Here is a 23,369-nt window from a genome sequence, read left to right on the forward strand (position 1 = left end):
TCTGCTCGGGATCCTTAGAATCCTTGAGGTCGGCAGCAGGGGTCGTGGTCCGGGGACATCCTGCCTGCCGGCGTTGGAGAGTGCAGGTGCTGTGTTCTGTAGACAGGCGATCTTCCGATCCTTGCAGGACGTGAGAAAGTCGAAGAACCGGCGATTGAAAGCGCGGATCCGACGGAGGATAAATCCAGTACAGGCGGCGGAGAGAGAACCCCGGAGTTGCGGAAGATACTGGGATAGGGACCCCAGGTACCTCCTCATGGTGGAAAGAGATCCGCGGTGGGAGCAGCACTCAATTGAATCAGTACCCCCAATCCTCAGACGGTCCGGATCGAGAAACTTGAAAACGGATCTGGAAGCCATGTGGCACAAGCTGACGGCGAAGACATGTTGCCAGGAAGGATACGTGGCTTTGGTACCGAGTCTGGTCGAAGAGCCGGAGGGCAGCAGAGATCACGGGGGTGGGGGAGGGGGGGCGGGGAAGCAGTGAGAGAGAGTTTCACTGAATACCCGTTGAAGGGAAGATTTAACCTTCTTTAGGGTAGGCATGCCTGAAAGAGGCTTCGCAGTGTAATCCAACACAAACAATAGAAGATCTGCAGATGCTGGAAATCCAAGCAACACACACAAAATGCTGGATTTGTGTGTTGATTGGAGCTGGACGTCGATTGCCGGATTCTTTTTCCCCCCAGTCAGCATGAGGATCCACTCCTCGGTCAGCATGAGCAGGCTAACTCTCTTCTCGGTCCCTTGATCACGGCGAATTCACCGCGACATTACACTTGAACTTGGTCGAAAAGTGTCATCGCAGATCGAAGGAATGAAGGAGGAAGCTTAAATAGAGAATGTTACGGTGTAAACCACAACGGACTACTAAATCAGGCAGCCACGCCTCTGAGTTAAGGAGGGAGAAGGTTAAAGTCATGAAGTAATCATTGAATCAATTAGCTCGGTATTGGCCGATGAGATAAAATACTCGGCGGTGGGTTTTCCGATGTCCCGGTTTCAGAACTCCCACTTGTGTTCTTTCTTGCCCACCAGACTCGGGATGGATTTGGACAGTGTTGACCTCAGTTTCCGCGAGGAGCTACAGTGTCCGATCTGCTTGGAGCTCTTCGTTGACCCCGTTGTTCTGGGCTGCGGCCACAATTTCTGCCGGTCCTGCGTCGAGGGCTACTGGCACCATCAGGCTCCGGACCCCTGCTGCCCCGAGTGCCGCGAGCCGGCGGGCGCGTCCACCCTGCGGCCCAACGGGGCGGTGAGGCAGCTGAGCGAGGCGTCCCGGGCTCTGGCTGACCTCTACTGTGAGCAGCATAGCCTCCAGTTCAAACTGTTCTGTGACACCGACCTCCACCTCATCTGCCTCGGCTGCCGAGACAGACCGGGGCACCGGGAACACCAGGCCAGCCCGGTCGGAGAGGCCGCCAGGTTCTACAGGGTAGGGAGGGAGGGAGGGGAACGGGTGGTGTGGGGGTTGGGAGGAGGCTTCTGATTTTCACAGAGAACCTGAGCCTTGCAGACTACCGGTAGATAATACTCGGCTGACCCTACTGGAGGCGTAGTCAGCTGAGGGTCAAGTTCTGTAGAAATGTATATGCAGAGCGGAAACCGGCTCCTCGTGGTGACTGTCAACCAGCCCTCTGCACTGAACCCATTTCATTCTCTTCACTTTCCTCTCAATTCCCTCCAATTTCTACTCCTCGCTCACTTACTAAGGGCGATTTACAGCAGCCAGCTGGACTGTATTTTCATCAGTCCTTTGAAATCAACCCCACACCTGCCCATTCTGGAGTTTCCTGTCTGGGGGTCTCAACCTATTAATGTATCACTTGGACCCGCGTTCTCCTGTCGGAAACAGCACCAATCTACTCCCCAGTCCTTCTCCGGAGTTCGAACATAAGCTGAGATATCAGTCAGTAGTATGTATTTATTTAAATGCATTTGACCCCTCATGGAGACCTTTAACCTGGACCAATGTCATGAAACTAAGTGACCCATGCAGCCAAGTCTTTCTCTAACTGTTCCTCCTTCTTCCCATCCCCTCCCTATCACAATACAGTTCTCTGGTATATAGCCCCATCTTTTCCCCCTCACCCTTTTTCACCCACATCCCTCCTCTGAAGACACTTGTATATTCAGGACCCCTCATCAGCCCCCTGTGTCCCTCCTGTACCTGCCTTTCCCCCTGTGACCTTCTCATAAGTGCTTTTCCCTTCCCCCAGGGTGAGCTGCAACTGCAGATCTCTTCAGTAGAAGATCGATCATGCGCCTTCAGATACCTCCTGTGTAATGAGCAAGACAAAGTTTCTGACTTGAAGGTAATATTTGCAATTGACAGCCCAGCATTGGTTCTCCAAGGTGCAATCCCAACAGTTTTTGAAATAATCTGGACTAGTTGGCACACCAGTTTAAACTAACAATAGTGTTTGGAATAAAGAGGTTTGGGATTTGACACTGTCAACTGGGTTCAGCTGTCTTTTGTGGTGTGACTTGCCTGACTTGCCACCAAGGTTTGAGGTGTGTAGACTGGTGAAGAGAGAGAAGGTAGACTAAACCTGGCCATTGTACAGTGGTGACTTCTGGAGTTTGTAAGACAACATTGTTCTGTCCTTTTTTTGCGGGGCAGTATCCTTGACTTGGAGATTTTTCTTCTCTGTGAAGTCAACAGGCCCATTGTGGGTAGGACTGTAGACTGCCACAAGGTAGGTAAGGAGGTCCCCTCCGGGGTTGCGTGCCCCGTCTGATTCTCAATCCCATGCCCAACATTCATAGACACTAGGATGTGGTTTGTGCAAGGTACCTCTTGCAGTTCAGCAGTTGATGGTAAATAGATTCAAGAGTGCAACATTTGTGCAAAGTAGGCATGTGGTGAGTCTTCACTATCTTGTTATATGCTTTAATGAGAATAAGGCATTTCTCTCCACTGAATGGTCTCAGGGCAGAGATTGCCAGAGTCTGTGGGGATATTGCTCTACTTGGAGTCTTTGACCACATCCTTGAGCCATTTCCTATGTCTTGTTCTTAAACATGTGTTCATTCAAGAGGTATGACTTCAGCTGAGCCACCATTTAACCTTCCCTAGTTGCTCTTAAGAAGATTGTGGTGAGCTTTGGTCCCTGAAGTGAGAGGAGACTTCGACCCAGTGAGGTGAGGGAATGATGACATACTGTATTTCTGAGTCGGGATGGTGTGTGGCTTGGAGGGTAACTTCCCGCTGCTGGTGATCCCAATGCTGCTGCTGTCCTATCAGCTGGTAGAGGTTTGGAAGGTGGTGGCCAGGAGAGTTGCTGCTGTGCATCCTGTAGGTGGTACAAATTGTTGCTACTCTGCAGCGCAAGTGGAGTGGATGAGCTCCCTGTTTCATGGACTGCTATGTCCTGCATGATAATAGGCTTGAGTGTTGCTGCTCTCACCTAGGCAAGTGGGAAGTGTTCCATCATAGTCAGATCGGAGTCTTGTAGATGGTAAGATGGCTATGGGTAGTCAGGAGGTATGGTATGGAAACACAATGTCCAGAAATGGAAAAGGCTGCAGAAAATGATTGATACTGCCCAGTCCATCCCAGACAAAGCCCTCCCCAAAAATTGAGTAGACGCATGGAGTGCCACTGTAAGAATGCAGCATCCATCATTATGAATTCCTACCATCCAGGCGATGCCCTTTTCTTGTGCTTCCATTGGGCAGTAGGTACAGAAGCCTTGGGTCCCACGTTGCCAGGTTCAGAAACTGTTATTACCCTATAACCATAAGATTTCTGAACCAGCGTGGATAACTTCAATCACTACCGTTCTGATCTGATGCTAAGACCAACACTCACTTTCAGGGACTCTTTCTGACTTTGTTCTCAGTATTATCTTTATTTGCACACTTTATCATCTTTTGCATATTGTTGCTTGTCAGTCTTTGTTTATGTATAGTTTTTTCTGTAAATATTTATTGCATTATTTCCTACAAGAAAATAGATCTCGGGTTAGTATATGATAACATATGAACTTTAATGACTCCACTTGTCTTGGTCCTGCTGAAGGGCCTTGTCCCAAAACGTCGACTGTACTTTTTTTTTCCCCCCATAGATGATGCCTGTCTTGCTGAGTTCCTCCAGCATTTTGTGTGTTGCTTGGATTTGCAGCATCTGCAGATTTTCTATTGTTTGAGACATAGGAGCAGAATTAAGCCATTGGCACATAGTCTGCTCTGTTATTTCATCATGACTGATCAGTTTTTCCCTCAGCCCCGATCATCTACCTTCTCCCGTATCCCTTCATGCCCTGACCAATCAAGAATCTATCAACTTCTGCCTTAATTATACATAAATACTTTGCCTTCACAGCTGCCTGTGGCAAAGAATTCCACAGATTCGCCACACTCTGGTTAAACAAATTCCTCCTGATCTTTATTTGGAAAGGATGCCCCTGAGGCTGTGTCCTGTGACCTCAGACTCTACCATCATAGGAAACATAGGATGTCATTGAATGTCAGGGATGATAGCTGGATTTTTTTTGCCTGCCTGTAATCTGCCCAAGACATTGGGACTAGTGGGAACCATAATTGTGGGGTAAATGAAATCAAAACAAGATTCCTCTTCAGACGGGAGTGTGTGAAGAAATGTATATTCCATTGCTAGTTTCCAAAGCACCAACATCCACTGTACTCAAACCTTGTGTAAAGCAAGCTGAAAAATGTTAAATTTATAATGCTGCAGATACTGGAAATCTGAAGTAAAAATTGCTAATGATATGCCCTCTGAGGTGTGTGTGTGTGTTTGCTGCTTTTGAGTTGTTGCTACTGCATGTGTGCATGAGAAATTGCTGCTTTTGAGTTGTTGCTTGGACCTAGACCAACAGTATTGTAGCTGTTGCTGCACTTCAGGAAGGAGGCATAGGCCATGGAGATGCTCAAAATGAAGGGTTTGGTTGAACTAGGAAGTGTAACTGTTTTCAATGGCAGGAGTGTCAGTAATGTAAATCAATTAACAAATGGTAGATTTTCTTAGTTTGGGCAAAATAGCAAATGCAGTTTCTTCGAACGAAAGGAGGCAAAACGCTGGAAATTACAGGCCAGTAAGCTTAACACTTGACATACTGAAAATTTTAGACATTAAAGATACACAAAATGGGGGGGGGGGGAAAAAAAAGCCATCACAATTGATGTTAGCTGCTGCCTCGCAGCACTGGAATCCCACGTTTGATCCTGACTCTGGTGCTGTCAGTGTGGAATTCATACATTCTCGCTGCGACTGCTTGAGTTTCCACTGGGTGCTCTGGTTTGCTCCCACATCCCGAAGGTGTAGGTTAAATACATCTGATGGCAGAGGAACTAAATGAGTATTTTGCATTAGTCTTCACAGTGGAAGACATTAGCAAAATACCTGATAGCCAGAGGTCTCAGGGAATAGAATTAGGTACAGTCAAGATTACTAGAAAGTAAGTGCTTGGGAAGCTATATGAACTAAGAATAGTTAAGTCTCCTGGACCGGATGAAGTGCGCCCATGGGTTCTGAAGGATATGGCTTTGGAGATTGTGGAGGCATTGGAAATGATCTTCCAGGAATCAATAGACTCTGGCATGGTTCCGGAGGACTGGAAGGTCGCAAATGTAGTTCTGCTGTTTTAAGAAAGGTGGGAGGCAGCAAAAAGAAAATTACAGTCCTATTAGTCTGACAACAGTAGTTGGAAAGTAATTGGAGTCAATCCTCAAGGTCGAGGTTATAAAATACCTTGAGGAGCATGACAAGATAGGCCCAAGCCAGCATGGTTTCATGAAGGGAAGATCCTGCCTCACCAACCTATTGGAATTATTTGAGGTAATCTCAAATAAGATTGACAAGGTTGAATGTTGTGTATTTGGATTTTCAAAAGGCATTCCATAAGGTGCTGCATAAGAGGCTGTTTAATAAGATGAGAGCCCTTGGAATTACAGGAAAGATATTGGAATGGGTGGAGCATTGGCTGCTAGGCAGAAAGCAAAGGGTGGGAATAAAGGGATCCTATTCTGATTAGTTGCTGGTTACTAGTGGTGTTCCGCAGGGGTCAGTGTTGGGGCCGATTCTTTTCACAATGTATATTGAATATTTAGATTATGGATTAAATGGTTTTGTGGCTAAATTTTCAGATGACACCAAGGTAGGTGGAGGAGCAGGAAGTGTTGAAGAAACAGAAAGGTTGCAGAGAGACTTGGTCAGTTTAGGAGAGTGGGCAAAGAAATGGCAGATGAGATATAATGTTGAGAAATATATGGTTGTACATTTTGGAAGAAATAATCAGGCAGATTATTATTTAGATGGGGAGAAAATACAAAATCAGTGCAAAGGGACTTGGGGGTCCTCGTGCAGGATACCCTAAAGGTTAACCACCAGGTTGGATCGGCAGTAAGGAAAGCGAATGCTATGTTGGCATTCATTTCAAGAGGAATAGTGTATAAGAGTAAGGAGGTGTTGATGAGGCTCTGTGGGGCACTGGTGAGGCCTCATTTGGAATACTGTATGCAGTTTTGGGCCCCCTATCTTAGAAGGGATGTACTGATTTGGAGAGAGTTTGTAGAAGATTTATGAGGATGATTCCCGGAATGCAGGGGCTAACATATGAGGAGCATTTGTCGGCTCTTGGATTGTATTCATTAGAGTATAGAAGAATGAGAGGGGATCTCATAGAAACGTTTCAAATGTTGAAAGGGTTGGACTGAGTAGATGTGGAAAGGCTGCTTCCCTTGGTGGGTGAGTCTAGGACAAGAGGCCACAGTCTTAGAATTAGAGGGTACCCATTTAAAACAGATGAGAATTTTTTTTTTTTTAGCCAGAGGGTTGTGGATTTATGCAATTCGTTGCCGCATACAGCTGTGGAGATCCAATCATTGAGGGTGTTTAAGGAGGAGATTGATAGGTATCTAATTAGTTAGGGTATCAAGGGATATGGGAGGAAAAAGCTGGAAATTGGAACTAGATGGGAGAATAGTTTAGCTCGTGGTGGAGTGGACTCGATGGGCTGAATGGCCTACTTCTGCACCCTTGTCTTGTGAAATAGTTGCTGTGCATTGTTCCTCATGGGTGTCTAGTGGAAGAAGTTGAGGTTTAGAGCATCAGGACTGGAAAGGAAGGGGGAGATGCCAGAATAAAAAGTGGAGGAGGGGAAGTTATTGTGGTAGTTAAAGAGTTATTCCTATGCACATGGGAGGAGTTCACACACTGTACAAGCAGAGTATCAATAAGGTTCAGCTCCATATTCTGCATGCTCCCAAGCTGGTGTGGTCTGATAGGGGAGTGAATCGAGGGAGGTGACAGACAGGTGAGGTAAGAGGCCAGAGTGGGGAATAGAAGAAGAGGTCAGAGGGAAGCAAATTTCTTTTACTGGAAGGAAGAAATCAATATTCATGCCATCAGGTTGGTGGCTACCCAGGCAGAATATAGTGTGTTGCTCCTCCACCCTGAGGGTGGCTTCATTGCGCCACAAGAGGAGGCCACGGACTAACATGTCAGAATTGGAATTAAAATGTTTGGCCACCGGGAATTTCTACCTTTTGCGAATGGAGCAGAGGTTCTCAACAAAGCGGCCAGTTTTCACCAATGTGGAGGAGGCCACAACGGACGTGCCAGACATAACAAACGACCCCAGCAGAATTGTAGGTGAAGTGTTGACTCACCTGGAAGGATTATTTGAACCCTGGATGGAAGTGGGGGAGGAGGTGAATAGGCAGTTGTACCACTTCAACTGCTTGCAGGGATAAGTGCAGGGAGGGACGAGTGGACAAGGGGATCACAGAGGGAGCGATCCCTGTGGAACGTAGAGTGAGGGGGAGGTGAAGGTGTGTTTCATGTGGAGAGTGATCTGTTGGGTGTGGAGGCTCATGGGGAGGGTAGGTAAGGGCAAGAGGAACTCATCTCTTTTAAGATGACAGGAAGATATGAGCATGGACATCTAGGAAATGGGGGAGATGTGGATGAGGGCAGCATCAATAGTGAAGGAAGGGAAACCCCATTCCTGTCAAGTGCTGCTGGAAAGTCATCAACTCAGTGAAGGACACCCTTTGGTCTATCTGAAGTTTGTTAGTCTTCCAGCACAGTGAGATTTCCACAAGGGAATGTTATCGACTGGCATTTTCCAGCCTGCAGGTGGAGGTGCTGAGGGATGCATATAAGCTTGGTGCAGTGAATACCAAAGCTCTGTGGGGAAGGACCTGCAACTTCACATGAAGTTCTGAGTTGGGCAGGGAGACCTCTCCAACATTGAAAGGGTATATCACCCCAGGAGACAACATCAGTGGCAATGGTTTCAAATAATGTCAGCACTACTAAATGTAATTGCTGTGAATGTGAAAATTTGACACTATTTTGTATATGCTTTTTATTACGACCAGAGTTTTAATTTTAAAAATGTATCAAGAGTACCAAGATCTGTACCTGGTAGTGTCTGGATCTAATAAATGGATTACAATGTGTAATACATGATTATGCTTAGCAAATGGGTTGTTCTGGTAAACAATAACCTTTCTAAAACAGTGGGTTGTTGAGGTTGTCAAAGTTGCGATATAAATGTAGGTTTTTCATTTTTCGTTGTAGAGAAGCTCTGAGCAACTGTTGCTCCACATCAGGGAACAGTTTGCACAGATGCACTCCTTCCTGCAGGAAAGGGAGGAGAGCTTGTGTCGGGAGCTGGTGGTGGACAAGAACCACATCCTGGAGCAGATCCAGGGCAACCTACAGAAGATCCAGGAAGGGCTGGATTCCCTGAATAGCCGGCAGGAGGAGTTAAGGACACATCAGGCTCTGGAGAGCGACATTGAGTTCCTGAAGGTAGGGCAATGCAGGGCTCTGTTCCTCAAAATGGACATTGGTGATCGGGCACTGCCCTGACGGGTTGAGATTGGGCAGTGCAGCTGATGCTGTGTACAGTGACTGTTAAAACATGGAAATAACAAACCTGAAGCCCATCACCATCCCATCTGCCAGTTCTCTGCCTATTCTCCCAATCCAAGTCCTTCACCATAGAGCAGAAGGAACAGGGCTACAGCATTGGATCAGTGGTGGGAAGCAGTTGGAACATAAGAGTACAACACAGTACAGGCCCTTCGGCCCACAATGTTGTGCCATCCTTTTAGCCTAATCTAAGAATCAATCTAATTCTCCCCACATAGACAATATCCCTCTACTTTTCTATCATCCTTCTGCATATGAGTCTCTTAAATGTCCTTAATGCACCTCCCTCTACCACTAACCCTAGCAGTGCTTTCCTGCACCTGTCGCCGTTTCTTTAAAAAAAACACTACCTCTGTCATCGTTCCTATACTTTCTTCCAATCAACTTAAAATGATGTCCTCTTATATTAGGCATTTCTCCCCTGGCAAAAAGCTAGAGGTGTAGCTGACCAAATCACCCAAATGCTCCTGATCCCAACATTTACCGTCTCTTGTGTTTCCATCTCCCTCCTGTTGAGGCAACCCAGTGAGATCATCCCATCACCCAGAAGTTTAAGCACAAGAGCAGCTACTACTTCAGTGTGTGGAAACCGTTTGGATTTTAGATTTTGGGCCACAATTTCCAAATGTGTGGATTATCAAACAGAGCAGAAGGTGGGCGTGGACCAGCAGAGGTCAGCTGTAGGTGAAGATAGAACCATCAAGTGCTCTCCTACATCAACTCTTTCATTGCCGTAATCATTCTCATTGATCTCTGGACCCTCTGCAATGCCAGCACATCTTTTAGGTAAGGAGCCCAAATTTGCTCACCATACCCCAAGTGCAGCCAGAATAATGCCTTGTAAAGCCTCAGCATTACATCCTTGCTCTTGTATTCTAGCTCTCTTGAAATGTGCTAACATTGCGTTTGCCTTATTTGTCACCAATTCAACCTGCAAGTTAACTTTTAGGGAATTCTGCACAAGGACTCCCAAGTGTCTTTGCATCTCTGAATTTTGAATTTTCTCCCAGTTTAGAAAATATTCTATGTCTTTATTCCTTCTACCAAAGTGTATGACCATGCACTTCTTGACACTATATTCCATTTGCCAGTTCTTTGCCTATTCTCCCAATCCAAGTCCTTCTACAGACTCTCTGCTTCAACAGTACCAGCCCCTCCAACTATTTTTGTATCACCAGCAAACTTGGCCATGAAGTCATCAATTCTGTCATCCAAGTCATTGACATAGAATGTGAAGATGCGGTCCTAATAGCAACCCCTGCAGAACACTACCAGTCACCGGCAGCCAACCAGAATAGGCTCCTGCCAGTCTTCTATGCTAGTGCATTTCCTGTAATACCATGGCCTCCTATCCTGTTAAGCATCCTTGTGAAAGGCCTTCTGAAAATTCAAGGGAACAACATACACTGACTCCTTTTTTTTTTTATCCTTCCTGTTGTGTCCACAAAGATTTCCAACATATTTATCAAGCAAGATTTTCCCCTTTAGAAAACCCCTTTTCCCTACTTTATCATGCCCTTCCAAGTACCCTGAAACATCATCCTTAATAGTGGACTCTGACTTTTTCCATCTATTGAAGTCAGGCTAACTGGCCTATAATTTCTTTTCTCCTGTCTCTCTCCCTTAGAGTGAAGTGACACTTGCAATTTTCTAGTCCTCTGGAACTATTCGAGAACCTAGAGATACTTGAAAGACCTCCTTCAGAACCCTGAGGTGTGGTCCATCTGGTTCAGGTGACCTGTCTACCTTCAGACCTTTCAGCTTCCCAAGCACCTTCTCCTTAGTAATAGGAACTTCCACCCCCTGACACTCTTCAATTTTTTAGCATACTGCTAATGTCTTTCACAGTGAAGATTGATTAAAAATACTTCAGTTAGTTTGACATTTTTTGTCCCTCATTAATACCTCTCCTATGTCATTTTCTAGTGGTCCAACATCTACACTCACCTCTTACTTTTTTTTTAATATCTAAAAAATACTTTTGGTATCCTCTTTTATATTGGCTAGCTTACCTTCATATTTCATCCCTTCTCCCTGTTTGGCTTTTTTTAGTTACCTTCTGTTGGTTTTGAAAGCTTCACAATCCTCTAATTTCTCACTAATTTTTTGCTATATTATATGCCCTCTTTTGACTTCCCTTGTCAGCCAGTGGCCTCATCCTCCCTTTAGAATACTACTTCATCTCTGGGATTATCTATCCCGAACCTTCTGAATTGCCTCCAGAAATTCCAGCCACTGCTGTTCTGTCATTTCTGCTAACATCCCATTCCAATCAACTTTGCCCAGCTCCTCTCTCATGCCTCTGTAATTCACTATAATACTGATACATCTTCCTCTCGAGCTGCAGGGTGAATTTTATCATTTCATGATCACTGCCTACTGAGGGTTCCTCATGTACAGTAAGATGCCAGAAAATGGCCAGCGATATCATAAAGAATGACACCCATCCTTTTATGGGCTGTTTGTTCCACTACCATCAGGGCAGAAGCTATACAGCATCCACACCAGGACCACTGGACTCTAAAACAGTTACTTCCCCCAATACATTAGGCTGATCAACCCCTCCAACCATGAGCCCACCCCATCACGACCTCTATGTACACATCACAACTATCACTTTATGTACATACAAAGTTTATCTGTACAACAGTTGTACATTGTTTTGTAGGATAGCTTTTGTATTTATTGCTTTTTTAATTGTTCTGAGCATGTGTTTTAATGCTGCAATAGATCTGAAATAATCATTATGTTCTTCACTCACGTACCGAAAAATAGAAGTAAACTTTGAATCTTGAACCTGCTGATTGTAAGCTGTCTTCACATTCCCTCAAACTGTAAATCCCTTTGGTTCAGACAGTCCCATTGCAGCTCCTTGCTTCTGGATATCGATTTTCCCATTTATTCCATTGTATTGTATTCTATGCCACTCAGTTTTGGCTTGTTTTGTGTGTGTGTCTGATAAAATACATTCTTGAATAGATTTGTGCAATCTCCCTGGTTATGATCTTGTACTTTCTTGACCTGCTCTGCAATTTCCCTGTTGCTGTTGCATTTTATTCTGTATTGTTTTACCTTGTTCCTCCTCAATTACACTGTATTCTGATCTGTATAAACACTATGAATATGCAAGAGAAGCTTTTCACTGGCTCTCGGTACATGTGACAAAATAAACCAATTCTAGTAGCTCAACTTGTGCATGCAAGAGTTGGGATTTGTTGGTCAAATTCAGACTGATGTGTCCTTCTCTCTTCTCCCTGCAGACAGTGAGCAGCCTAAGGTAGGTGGACACTCCGTGCTCACTTTTGCTGACTCGACTGCAAGGTTCCTGTTCAACCTGCCACAATACTGCTTTAACAGGCTGGATAACATCCAGATGCCCAGTGAGGTGCCAGCCGTGCTGCCCTTGGGAGTGTTCAAGGGACCCCTGCAGTATAAGGTGTGGCGAGAGATGAAGGACTTCATTGGCCCAGGTAGGACAACCTCCATTCATTCCATGTGTGGGCGTTACTGGCAATACCAGGGGTAGTTCTGATCCTATATCACTCGGGTTTTCTCTGGAGGAACAGAGCGGAGACCTGAAGTTCATAAAATTGAGAGGCAGTCAGTAGACAGTCTGTACCGCTTTCTCAAGGTTGAAATGCCTTGCTATAGGACATGCATGAGAAGGGGATGTAAAGGGGGCAAGGAAGTCGATGAAAGGGGCATGTTTTTAGTGCTGGGTGTCTGGAATGTGCTGCCAGGGATTATGGTGGAGGGGAAATCCAAGTTTGCCAATAGGCCTTTTGAAGGTGAGTGGATCAAAATCCTTTGATTGGGCCCTCCTCAGATAGATTTCCCCTCCCTGAAGGTTGCTAAAAAGTGGTTTATATAACCTATCCAGTTGGCTGTGAACATGAACTTGCACTGATGTAGCACCTGGTGTAGCCTCAGTTATGATCTGTATCAGGTATTCTGCCAAACCTCTTGATGTGATTTTTTTTGTATGTTTTCCCCCCTATTAGGACATGACTGGTGGAACTGGGCCAGCATGATGCCACTGGGATTGTCGTAAGGGTGGTGGTGGGTGGGTGTTCCTAGGTTTCTTGACTGTTGAGTAATAAGTATATGTTGGAAATTTTGCACAGAATGTCTGAAAATTCCCAACACAATGGAGCCCTCTGGAACTAGTCATTTCCTAGCCTGAGGGGTGGGGGTGGTGGGAAGAGAGAAAAGAATCATTTTGTAATATTACAGAGCCAAAAAACTTGACAAAGGAGAGTGGTCCTAATGAAATATCTCTACAGCCCAATGGGTCACTTGGATTTGTGAATGTTAAGTTTCAAAGCCAATCATCCAAGTTCTAAGTCAATTTATTATCAAAATATGTATATATCAGCATTTACTAAGATTCATTTTCTTCAGGGCATTCACAATAGATACAGAGAAACAATAGAATCAGTGAAAGCCTACGTGCAAAGACTGACAAACAGCCAATGTGCATAAGAAGACAAATTGGTTACAAAAAAGTAAGCAATAAATAATATTGGAACATAAGTAATAGTCTGTGAAGGTGAGTCCATCGGTTGTGGAGTCAGTTCAGTGCTGAGGTGAGTGAAGTTATCCATACTGGTTCAGGAGCCTAATGGCTGACTGTTCTTGAACCTGGAGCTGTGGGACCTAAGGCTCCTGTTCCTCCTCCCCATTGGCAGAAGCAAAAAGAGAGAATGGCCTAGATGATAGACGCTGCTTTCTTGTGGCTGTGCTCCTTTTAGATGTGTTCAATGTTTGGGGGGGGGGGTGAGGGGGAATGCTTTAGTCTGAAGTGGGTACTGGTGTGTAAATCCTTTTTTTTTTCTGTTTTCTGCCAGTCCCTGCCTCTCTCACGCTGGACCTGAACTCTGCACACCATAAGCTCCTGGTCTCAGAGGACCTGACTCGGGTGCGCCTGACCGACACCAGACAGCAGCATCTTCCGTCCGCTGACCGCTTCGAGCCCTGCGTCAACATCCTGGCAGCTCAGGGCTTCAGCTCTGGAAGGCACTACTGGGAGGTGGAGGTGGGCACCAAGACAGCCTGGGACCTGGGTCTGGCCCGAGAGTCTGTCCAGAGGAAGGGCCGCCTCACCCTGTCACCAGTGGACGGCTACTGGACCATTTGGCTACGAAATGGCAAGGAGTATAAGGCTCTCGACTGGTCCACAATCCCTCTGCATCTCTCTGTCAAGCCCAGGAGGGTGGGAATCTACCTGGACTACGAAGAAGGCCAGGTGTCCTTCTATAATGCTGATGACATGTCCCACCTCTACACTTTCAGGGACACCTTCACGGAGAGGCTGTTCCCCTATTTCAGCCCATACTTGAACTGTGGGGACAATTCTGACGGCCTCATTCTGTGCAGACTGAAGCTGTAGCGCACACTCGCCCCAGTCCTCCCCTGCCTCCCTGCTGGCCTGCCACTTCCTAGCACCCCCACTGCAAGCTGGCATGGTCTTGATAGGCCATCTGTGTGTCAAGCATCAGACACTGTCAATTTCCATTAAATGCACCCAGATTTCAACACAACCCCTGGCACTAGTTGACCTCTGTTACTGCAAACACAGCATTAAAAATCTTGTAAATCTATTAGATGCAGATGCTTCAAATCCATTGGGGGGTGGAGAAAGGTGAGTGGGAGGTAAATGTTGGAAACACTCAGCAGGGTGGATGGCATCTGTGGGAAGAGAAACTGTTAATGTTCCAGGAAGCTGCAGATGCTGGAAGCTGAAGCAAAAGATAAATTGCAGAAACTCAAGTGGGTCAGGCAGCATCCGTGGAGGGAAAGGGGATGGTGTAGGTCTGGAGTCGAATCCCTGCATCAGGACTTTATTCAGGCAGGATCCCTCTCCCTAAATGTCACTGGTGTAAATCAACAGTGGTAACCTGAAATTTGATATTCCATTTCCCTCCACAGATCCTGTCTGATTTGCCGAGCTCCTCCAGCACTTTGTGCTCTTCCCCAGAATCCAGCAATTGTAGAACCTCTCCTCTCCACAGGGGGATTTAGATTTGCACACTTAACCTGGCTCTGGTCATCAGACTGCCATGTAGCACCCTGCAGAGCCTTGGGCGAACTGAACTTGCTTTTTGGGGTTGAACAGCTGTTGTACCCAGTAACCAATATAGCACCTGCATTGACTGATGATGTGACAGCAGGTGGAGCTACTGGCTCACACTTCAGATACCTTGGTCTGACCCTGAGCATGTGTGCTCTCTATGTGGCGTTTGCATGCCTTCCCTGTGACCCCAGGAGCTTCGATTTCCCTCCATGTCCCAAAGACGTGCGAGTCAGTGTTTTGATTGGCTGCTACAAGTTGCCACTAATGAGTGGACGAGGGGTAGAGGATGGGAATGCAGAGAGAATAAGATGGGATCAGTGAAAGTGGCTGCTTCATGGCTGGCATGGACTCAGTGGGCTGAAGGGCCTGTTTCCCTGGTGGAGGACCAGCAGGGCTATTGAACTTGACGCAGCATCCCCTGCCCTCACTTTTATTCATCAGCTCCCACAATCGAGGGAATAGTAAGGAACAGAGGGACCTTGCCATGCAAGTCTGAGGATCCTGGAACATGGCAGCTCGTGTAGCATAGGTGGTGAAGAAGACGCATGGGATTATCCAGGACAGAGTATAAGTGCAGGAGATTATTGGACAATTCTATAAAAGACAGCTTAAGCCTCTGCTGGAGTACTGTCCCCACGAAATGTAATGATGTGATTGTACTGTGGAGGGTGACCTGGGATGCAGCTTTGTTCAGGGGAGAGGCCGGCTTTGATGTAGATGAGCAACACAGATAGGAACCTGAAGGGCGCCAGAACCAGGCGGCCTAGGCTTAAGGTGAAGGGATCTGAGGATGAACTTCATCTCCCCAACCCCAGATGGTGGAGATCTGGAGTTCATTGCCAGAGGAGGTGATGGAGATACACTCAGCATTTAAGAAATATCTAGGTGAGCACGTGAACCACCGAGACAGTGAAGACTACTCAATGGGATGAGCCTAGATGGGTAGCTGATGGTTGACATCCATACTGTGGGCCCAAGGGCCTGTTTCTGTGCTGTGACTCTGACTCCCCCACTCTGGGCAAAACTGCACCATTTGTTGAGAATGTGACCAACCAGGCTGAGGCAGTAAGACTGAAGGAGGTTGTTCTTGAAGTAAGTGTGTGTGTGTGTGTGTGTGTGTGTGTGTGTGTGTGTGTGTGTGTGTGTGTGTGTGTGTGTGTGTGTGTGTGTGTGTGTGTGTGTGTGTGTCTGTCTCAGGTTCTGCATATTGGTGGGGGAGGCAACTTTTGGGGGTCACTGCAGCCCATTAACACCCTTGCACATTTCTGATCTTCTGTGATGTAGGAGGTTGTTGGGGCCCATTGGGTCCTGCCTGGTCCTGAGTTATTCCATCAGTCCCATTCCATACTTTGTTATTTTCATCTTTCCAATATTTTTATTATTAATTTTACATATAAGAATACAGAGTAGGAGAAACAAATATATCAATACATTATACTAAATTGCATATAAAGTCTTTGCCCTATATTCATACAGATTGATTAATTCATAATATTGAAATATAGCAATTTTATTATATTAAAAAATCCAACCCACTACCAAGACTGAAGCTGATTAGTAAAGGAAAAAAAGTTATTGTAGTCATCTGTGCTTTATCAGCAAATCAAAGGTTTTGAAAATAATTCAAAAAAGGCCCCCACAATGTTTGAAAGTCTTGGCTAGATTCAGAGATTGAACCTCAAATCTTCTCTAAATTAAATCATGACATCACATCACAGAACCATTGAGCGTGAATAGGAGGGGGCCACATCTTTCCATTTAAGCAACAATGTCCTTCTGGCCATAAGAGACATAAAAGCCAAAATGTGCAAGTCAGATAACTCCAAAATAATATCCTTTCCTCCAACAATGCCAAATAAAGCGGTCAAAGGATTAGGCTTAAAGTTTACTTTGAAAAGTATCAAGAAATTTTGAAATACTACTTTCCAATACTTTCCAATATATTCCGAGACTTGCATGTCCAAAACATATGAATGAATGAAGCTTTTCCATTATTACATTTATCACAATACGGAGATGCATCTAAGTAAAGACAAGACAACTTATCCTTGGTCATGTGGGCCCTATGGACCACCTTAAATTGTAGGAGAGAGTGGCGGGCACATAACAATGAAGTGTTAACCAGTTTAAAAAATTGATTTCAAGTTTCCTCAGAAATCGAAGTCTGTAAACCTTGTTCCCAAAGGTTTTTAATTTTATCTAAAGGAACACTTCTCATTCCCAACAGCATATTATAAATATTAGATATCGATCCATTATAAAAAGTTTTCAAATTAAAAAATTACATCTAGTAGATTCCTATCAGGACTTTTAGGAAATGTACTTATTTGAGACCGTAAAAAATCTCTTCTTTGTAGGTATTGAAAAAAATGAGTTTTGGGTAAACTATATTTAGTTGACAGTTGTTCAAACAAAAAGAGACTTCACTCTACTAACAAGTCCTGAAAGCATTTAATACCTAATCTATCCCATTCTTTAAAAGCCACATCAATCAGAGGGTTTTATAAAAAAAATTTAGAAAAAATGGGACTTGAAAGAGAAAATCTCAATAAGTCAAAGTGTTTTTTGAATTGTATCCAAATTCTCATAGTGTTTAACTAATAGATTATCAGTTAACTTGCTCAGAGACAAAGGAAGTGAGGATCCAAGAAGAGAAATAATAAAAAATTTATTAACAGAGTTAGCTTCTTTTAAAAAAAAAAAACCCACAACGGGCAATCCTCAAGATTAATGTAATATAACCAAAATGTAAGACTTTTATATTAACTGCCCAATAATAAAATCTAAAGTTTGGTAGGGCTAATCCTCCATTCTTTTTATCTTTCTGAAGATGAATTTTATTTAATCTAGAATGCTAATTCTTCCATATATAAGATGACATAATAGAGTCAAGAGAATCAAAGAGAGATTTAGGAATAAAAACGGGCAATGCCTGAAAAAGATATAAGTTTAGGTAATATATTCATTTTAATAGTTAATTTGGCCAATCAGTGATAATGAAAGAGGTGGCTAATTTGATAGTATCCTTTTTATGTGATTAAATAGGGTAAGAAAATTTTCTTTAAATAGACACTTATAGTTTTTAGTAATTGTTACACCTATGTAGGTAAATTGGTTTCTTACAATTTTAAAAGGAAGGTTAGAATTTGTTGGTATCAAATTATTCAAAGGGAAAAGTTCACTTATATAAGTCTAATTTATAACCTGAGAACTGGCTAAAACAGGAGAGTAAAGAAAGAGCATGGGGTAACAAAGTCTCAGCATTAGAAATAAACAGCAGCAGATCATCAGAGTACAGCGAGACTTTGTGAATAGTGTCTCTCCTTTAAAATACCGGTGATATCATTGGATTCTCGAAAGGCAATGGCTAAGAGTTCTAAGGCCAGATCAAAAAGCAAAGGGCTCAACGGACAGTCTTGTCTAGTGCCACGTTGAAGCTTAAATGGTTTGGAATTATGAGAATTAGTGATAACCCTAGCGGAAGGAGCTAAATAAAGTAATTTAATCCTTTGAATGAAAACGGGTCCAAAATTGAATTTTTCTAAAGTTTTAAATAAATAATTCCATTCAACTCTGTCGAAAGCCTTCTCAGAATCTAGGGATTCCACACATGTTAGAAGGAGAATAAATAACATTTAATAACAAATGAATATTGAAGTGAGAATATCGATTTTTGATAAATCCAGTTTGGTTATCAGAAATGACAGATGGTAAAATATTTTCAATCCTATGGGCTGGATCTTAGTAGCAACATTAAGTAAAGAAATTGGTTTATAAGAAGAGCATTCAGTTGGATCCTTATTCTTTTTAAGGATAAGCAAAATGGAAGCCTCATAAAAGACTGAGGGAGTCTGCCTGACTTGAATGAATCTTAAAAAAACTGAACATAAATGAGGTAAAAGCAGTGAGGAAAAGATCTTGTAAAACTCTCCAGAAAATCTATCTGCACTCAGAGCTTTCCTCAAACGTAATGAGCGCACAGCCTCAACAATTTCCTCAAAAGAAACAGGTTGTTCTAACAACTTTCTGTTGTCGGCAGAAATTGTAGGGGTGTTTAGTTGGTCTAAAAAGTTGTTCATTACAGTGTTAACCTTAAACATTCAGAACTATAAAGTTTAGAATAAGTCTCTAAAAGTATCATTTATTTCTAAATAATCTGTTGTCCTATCACTATTAGCTTTACATATTTCTTTAATCTGCTGTTTAGCTATAAAGGTTTTAATTTGATCAGCCAATAATTTGCCTGCTTTATCTCCCTGAATATAAAATTGACTTTAAAAAATCTTTTCCAGGTAACAAAGTTAAATTAAATTTCTTTGAAAAAGACCAGGGAGATTTAAAGGTAGGAGCACAGGAGTGTGATGTGAGATAGCAACCTCTTTATATTCACAGGATCGAACTAATGGAATCATTCGGCTAGCAATAATAAAAAAAAATCAATCTTCGAATATGTATGATGGACATGAGAGAAAAACAAATATTCCTTGTCCACTAAATGGGAAAAAAAACATCAAGCTTCAACAATACCACATTAGATATGCTAAAAATGAAAAAAATGCTCAAAGAAACCTGGGTCATCTTTATTTGGAGCATACACGTTGGCAAATACCATTAATTTGTTATTCACTTTCCCTGATGCTATAACAAAATGCCCATTAGTATCAGAAATTACTTTATGTTGAATAAAGGGAACTTTATTATCTATAAGGATTGAAACCTCTTTGGCTTGAAACGAGGAATGGAAATGAGACCCTCTCCATCAATTAAAAAGGCAGGAATTGTCACACTTACGTACATGGGTTTCTTGAAGAAAAACAATTGGTACCTTAATTTTTTTAATATAGGCAAAAACCTTATTTCTTTTCACAGAGTGATTTAGTCCTTTCATGTTAAAACTAATTGGATTAAAACTTTGATCCATTTTAAAACTATTTATAAGAAAGGTTAAAGTAGCAATCAGAGAAATGTATGTTAAACCCAAATAATAAACCTTGAGATATATTGGGCTAAGCAACAGAATTGACTAGGTTCCCAAATCAGCTTCAAGAAAAAAGAACTCCCCATCCCTCCTCCTCCTCCCAAAGAGAGAAAATCAGTCAAAGAACAACCGCTATCTACTCCCACTGAAAACATCCCCTTAGAAAGCCTAAACAACAGGAATTCTGCAGATGCTGGAAATTCAAGCAACACACATCAAAGTTGCTGGTGAACGCAGCAGGCCAGGCAGCACCAGTCCTGACGAAGGGTCTCGGTCTGAAACATCGACTGTCCCTCTTCCTAGAGATGCTGCCTAGCCTGCTGCGTTCACCAGCAACTTTGATGTGTGCCCCTTAGAAAGCCTGTTGGAACCACTCCAAAGAATTCAAGGTTATTTGCTGTTTCAACCAAGACTAAATAATATACAGTAAATAAAAAAAAAACAAGCGTAGACAGGTTTATCAAACAGAAAGAGCAATTATTCATACTGAAAAATATTAAACAGTCATTTTTAATATATAGCATTTGTTTTTGCAAGATTTTTAATCTATTCAATATATGTATACAATCATTTTCTTGAGTCTAAAAATTCTTCCGCCTGCTCCTTTGTACAAAACCATAACGATCCATCTTCCATTGTGATGCTCAGTCGGGCCAGAAAACGAAGAGAAGGTTTAAAAATTTTGGCTGTATAGCTCTGCTATAACTTTTTTAAACTTAACACATTCTGCCATAACTTCTGATGAAAAACCTTCAACAATACAAATCTTCAGATCTTGGTAGTCAATCATACCTTTTCCATGGGCATCAGGAATCAGACGGTCCTTTATTTGAAATTCATGGAAACATATAATGACTGATCTTGGTTTTGATTTTGAAGTCGATCTGTGAGCATGATCAATCAAAGGCAGAGACTTTATAATATCAGGGAATAATTCCATCAAAAGATTTGCCAAGAATTCCTTAGGAATCCTCCCCCTTCCACTTTCAAATCTCTTACTATCTCTTATTTCAGTTAGTCCTGATGAAGGGTCTCGGACTGAAACGTTGACTGTGCTTCTTCCTATGGATGCCGTCTAGCCTGCTGCATTCTGCTGGCATTTTGTCTGTGTTGCTTGAATTTCCAGCATCTGCAGATTTCCTCATGTTTGTGTAATTTACTTACCTGCAGGTTTGAGGATGTTGGAAGAAGATGGAGCACTCAGGAAACCCATATGGGCATAGGGAGAAGGGGCATACTCTGCACTCACATGGTATCTGAGATGGCCATTGAATGTGGATTGCTGGAGCTGGCAGTGGATGGTTTGGGTGGTTTGCCTACTTCACTGCCCTGCACATTGCTCACTGCTGATCAGAATTATCTGGCAGACTGACAGTGCTCAACAACAGCCTAAAGTCCTGACTGATGTCAAGGTTTGGGTTACTTGTAGGTAAAATCCAGGTGAGTGGAGATGGTGGACGGGCCAGGGGGCAAACAGAGATTCAATCCTTTCAAGGACGTCAGAGCTCAATGCCACTCACCCCCGCCCCCCCACCCCGGTTCATTTCTAAACACTCCTGTCACCCTGGAACATAGAAAGCACTGGGCATCTCCAGACTCAAGATCTCATACTCTGTACACCTTGATTCTAAAGGGCTGTCCCATTCTAAACTGTACCCAGTTTGAAGTACTTGGTGGATGATGTCAATGCTGGTGATGGCCCACTTACCAGGTGTTAATGGTTTGGAGGTGGAGATTTTTATTGGTTGAGTTGGGTGAGGATGGAAGGGGGAGTTTGTGCTGGGGAAGGAGCTGATGTCCATTTGCTTATTCTTCCAGGAAGTTGGAAAGATTTTGTAGAAATGGCATTAGTGGCATCTGTAGTGCCTTGAGCTGCCTACGGAAGGTAGCCTTGGTGTCGATGCAGTGGACCCTGCTGTCCATCTGAGCAGCTGGCCATTCTCTTGGATGTGTCTGATACTGCCATACTCAACCAGGGTCAAAGATCATCTTTATCCACTATACACATTTACATGTAATAGGAATTTGTTGTGTTGGTCATGGTGTGACATGCAACAAAAACCAACAATATTTCACAATTATAAAGAATTTTATAAAAAAAATTGGATGAATATTGAATAAAATGTGCATAAATATATACAAATGTTTGTAAATACCAGCATGTATTTACAATGTAAACAGGTGTGGGGTGATGAGTATTTGCCTTACAGAGGAAGAATATGGTGTCACAGATCCTAGCACACTTTGCTTTTGAAGATGTAAGTGAAAATAAATAGAAAACTACCCTTGGCTCTGCTTTTCAGGGCACATTCAGTTTATATTTATTGAATCATTGGATACAAACCACTCGAGGAACAGTCTGAGCTGAACAGACATTGAACTTCATCCTCAGAGCTTCAGTGCCCTGGTACTGAAATCTGTCTAACTCTCTGGAACCAGCCAAGTTTTCCCATAAAACCATTGGGGGATGGGATATGGAGGGCATTCAGTCAACAAAAGGCTGGCGGAGTAGGGAGGACCTGCTCACATATTGTAGGGGGAGTTGTAAGCAGGGCTTGAGCAAACTGGTAATGGGGAGCACAATACTGCTTGCTGAACAGTTATAAGAATCGTAAGCTATCATGATTCAACAGTCCTGCCATGTGAGGCCACACTCATGCAAATCTGTTGGGGTCATCTATTGTGTATACTGCTGTTGATATGGTCTCTTGATATGATATCAGTGAGATATGACAGAAATTTGGGGACTGCTTTGTCGAGCACCTCTTCTCCATCCGATAAAAGCAGAGTTTCCCAGTGGCCAAACATTTTCGTTCCCACCTCCATTCCCATATGCCATGTCAGTCCATGGCATCCTCCTTCCCTCTGCTCATCTGCCTATCATCTTGTCCTGGTGCCCCACCCTTTCCTTTCTCCCCTGATCTACCCTCCTCTCCCAACAGATTCCTGACTCACCAGCTCTTTGCCTTTCCCACCAACTTGGCTTCACTTCTCATCTTCCAGCTATTCTCCTTCCCTCTCCTCCCACTTTTTATTCTAGTGTCTTTCCTTCCCCTTCCTTTCCATTCCTGAAGAAGAGTCTTGACCCAAAATGTTGACTGTTTATTCATTTCCATAGATGCTGCCTGACCTGCTGAGCACCTCCAGAACTTTGTGTGTTGCATTAACTATTATTCTATTATAAAAGAAATGCTAGCCTAGTGGATCAGTTATTTGGCTATTTGAGAAACTGGTAACTAAGAGTATCAGAGTCCACATTTATAGTTTTTCTGGGTTCTGTGCTGGCAGGGAGCCGCACAAAAAGCAGGGAGTGCTGGATGGTGTTATACTGGACCAACCGACGCAAAGACAATAGTAACACAAATACACTAACACGTGTAATTCTTTTTTTCAAACCTTTATTCTTTACTCAT

The 23,369-nt window shown here is 43.5% G+C and overlaps 1 protein-coding gene across 1 annotated transcript; it reads left to right on the top strand.

The window, feature by feature from the left end:
• Positions 1-1,045: 1,045 nt before the first annotated feature.
• LOC140197374 (zinc-binding protein A33-like) lies at positions 1,046-14,294 on the top strand. Its single transcript, XM_072257327.1, has 6 exons — positions 1,046-1,435; positions 2,220-2,315; positions 8,549-8,782; positions 12,166-12,182; positions 12,263-12,375; positions 13,753-14,294. The coding sequence occupies exons 1-6, from the start codon at positions 1,046-1,048 to the stop codon at positions 14,292-14,294; spliced, it is 1,392 nt and encodes a 463-aa protein (XP_072113428.1).
• The last annotated feature ends 9,075 nt before the right edge of the window (positions 14,295-23,369 follow it).

The sequence above is a fragment of the Mobula birostris genome, chromosome 5 (genome assembly GCF_030028105.1).
Source record: "Mobula birostris isolate sMobBir1 chromosome 5, sMobBir1.hap1, whole genome shotgun sequence".
NCBI classification, from domain to species: domain Eukaryota; kingdom Metazoa; phylum Chordata; class Chondrichthyes; order Myliobatiformes; family Myliobatidae; genus Mobula; species Mobula birostris.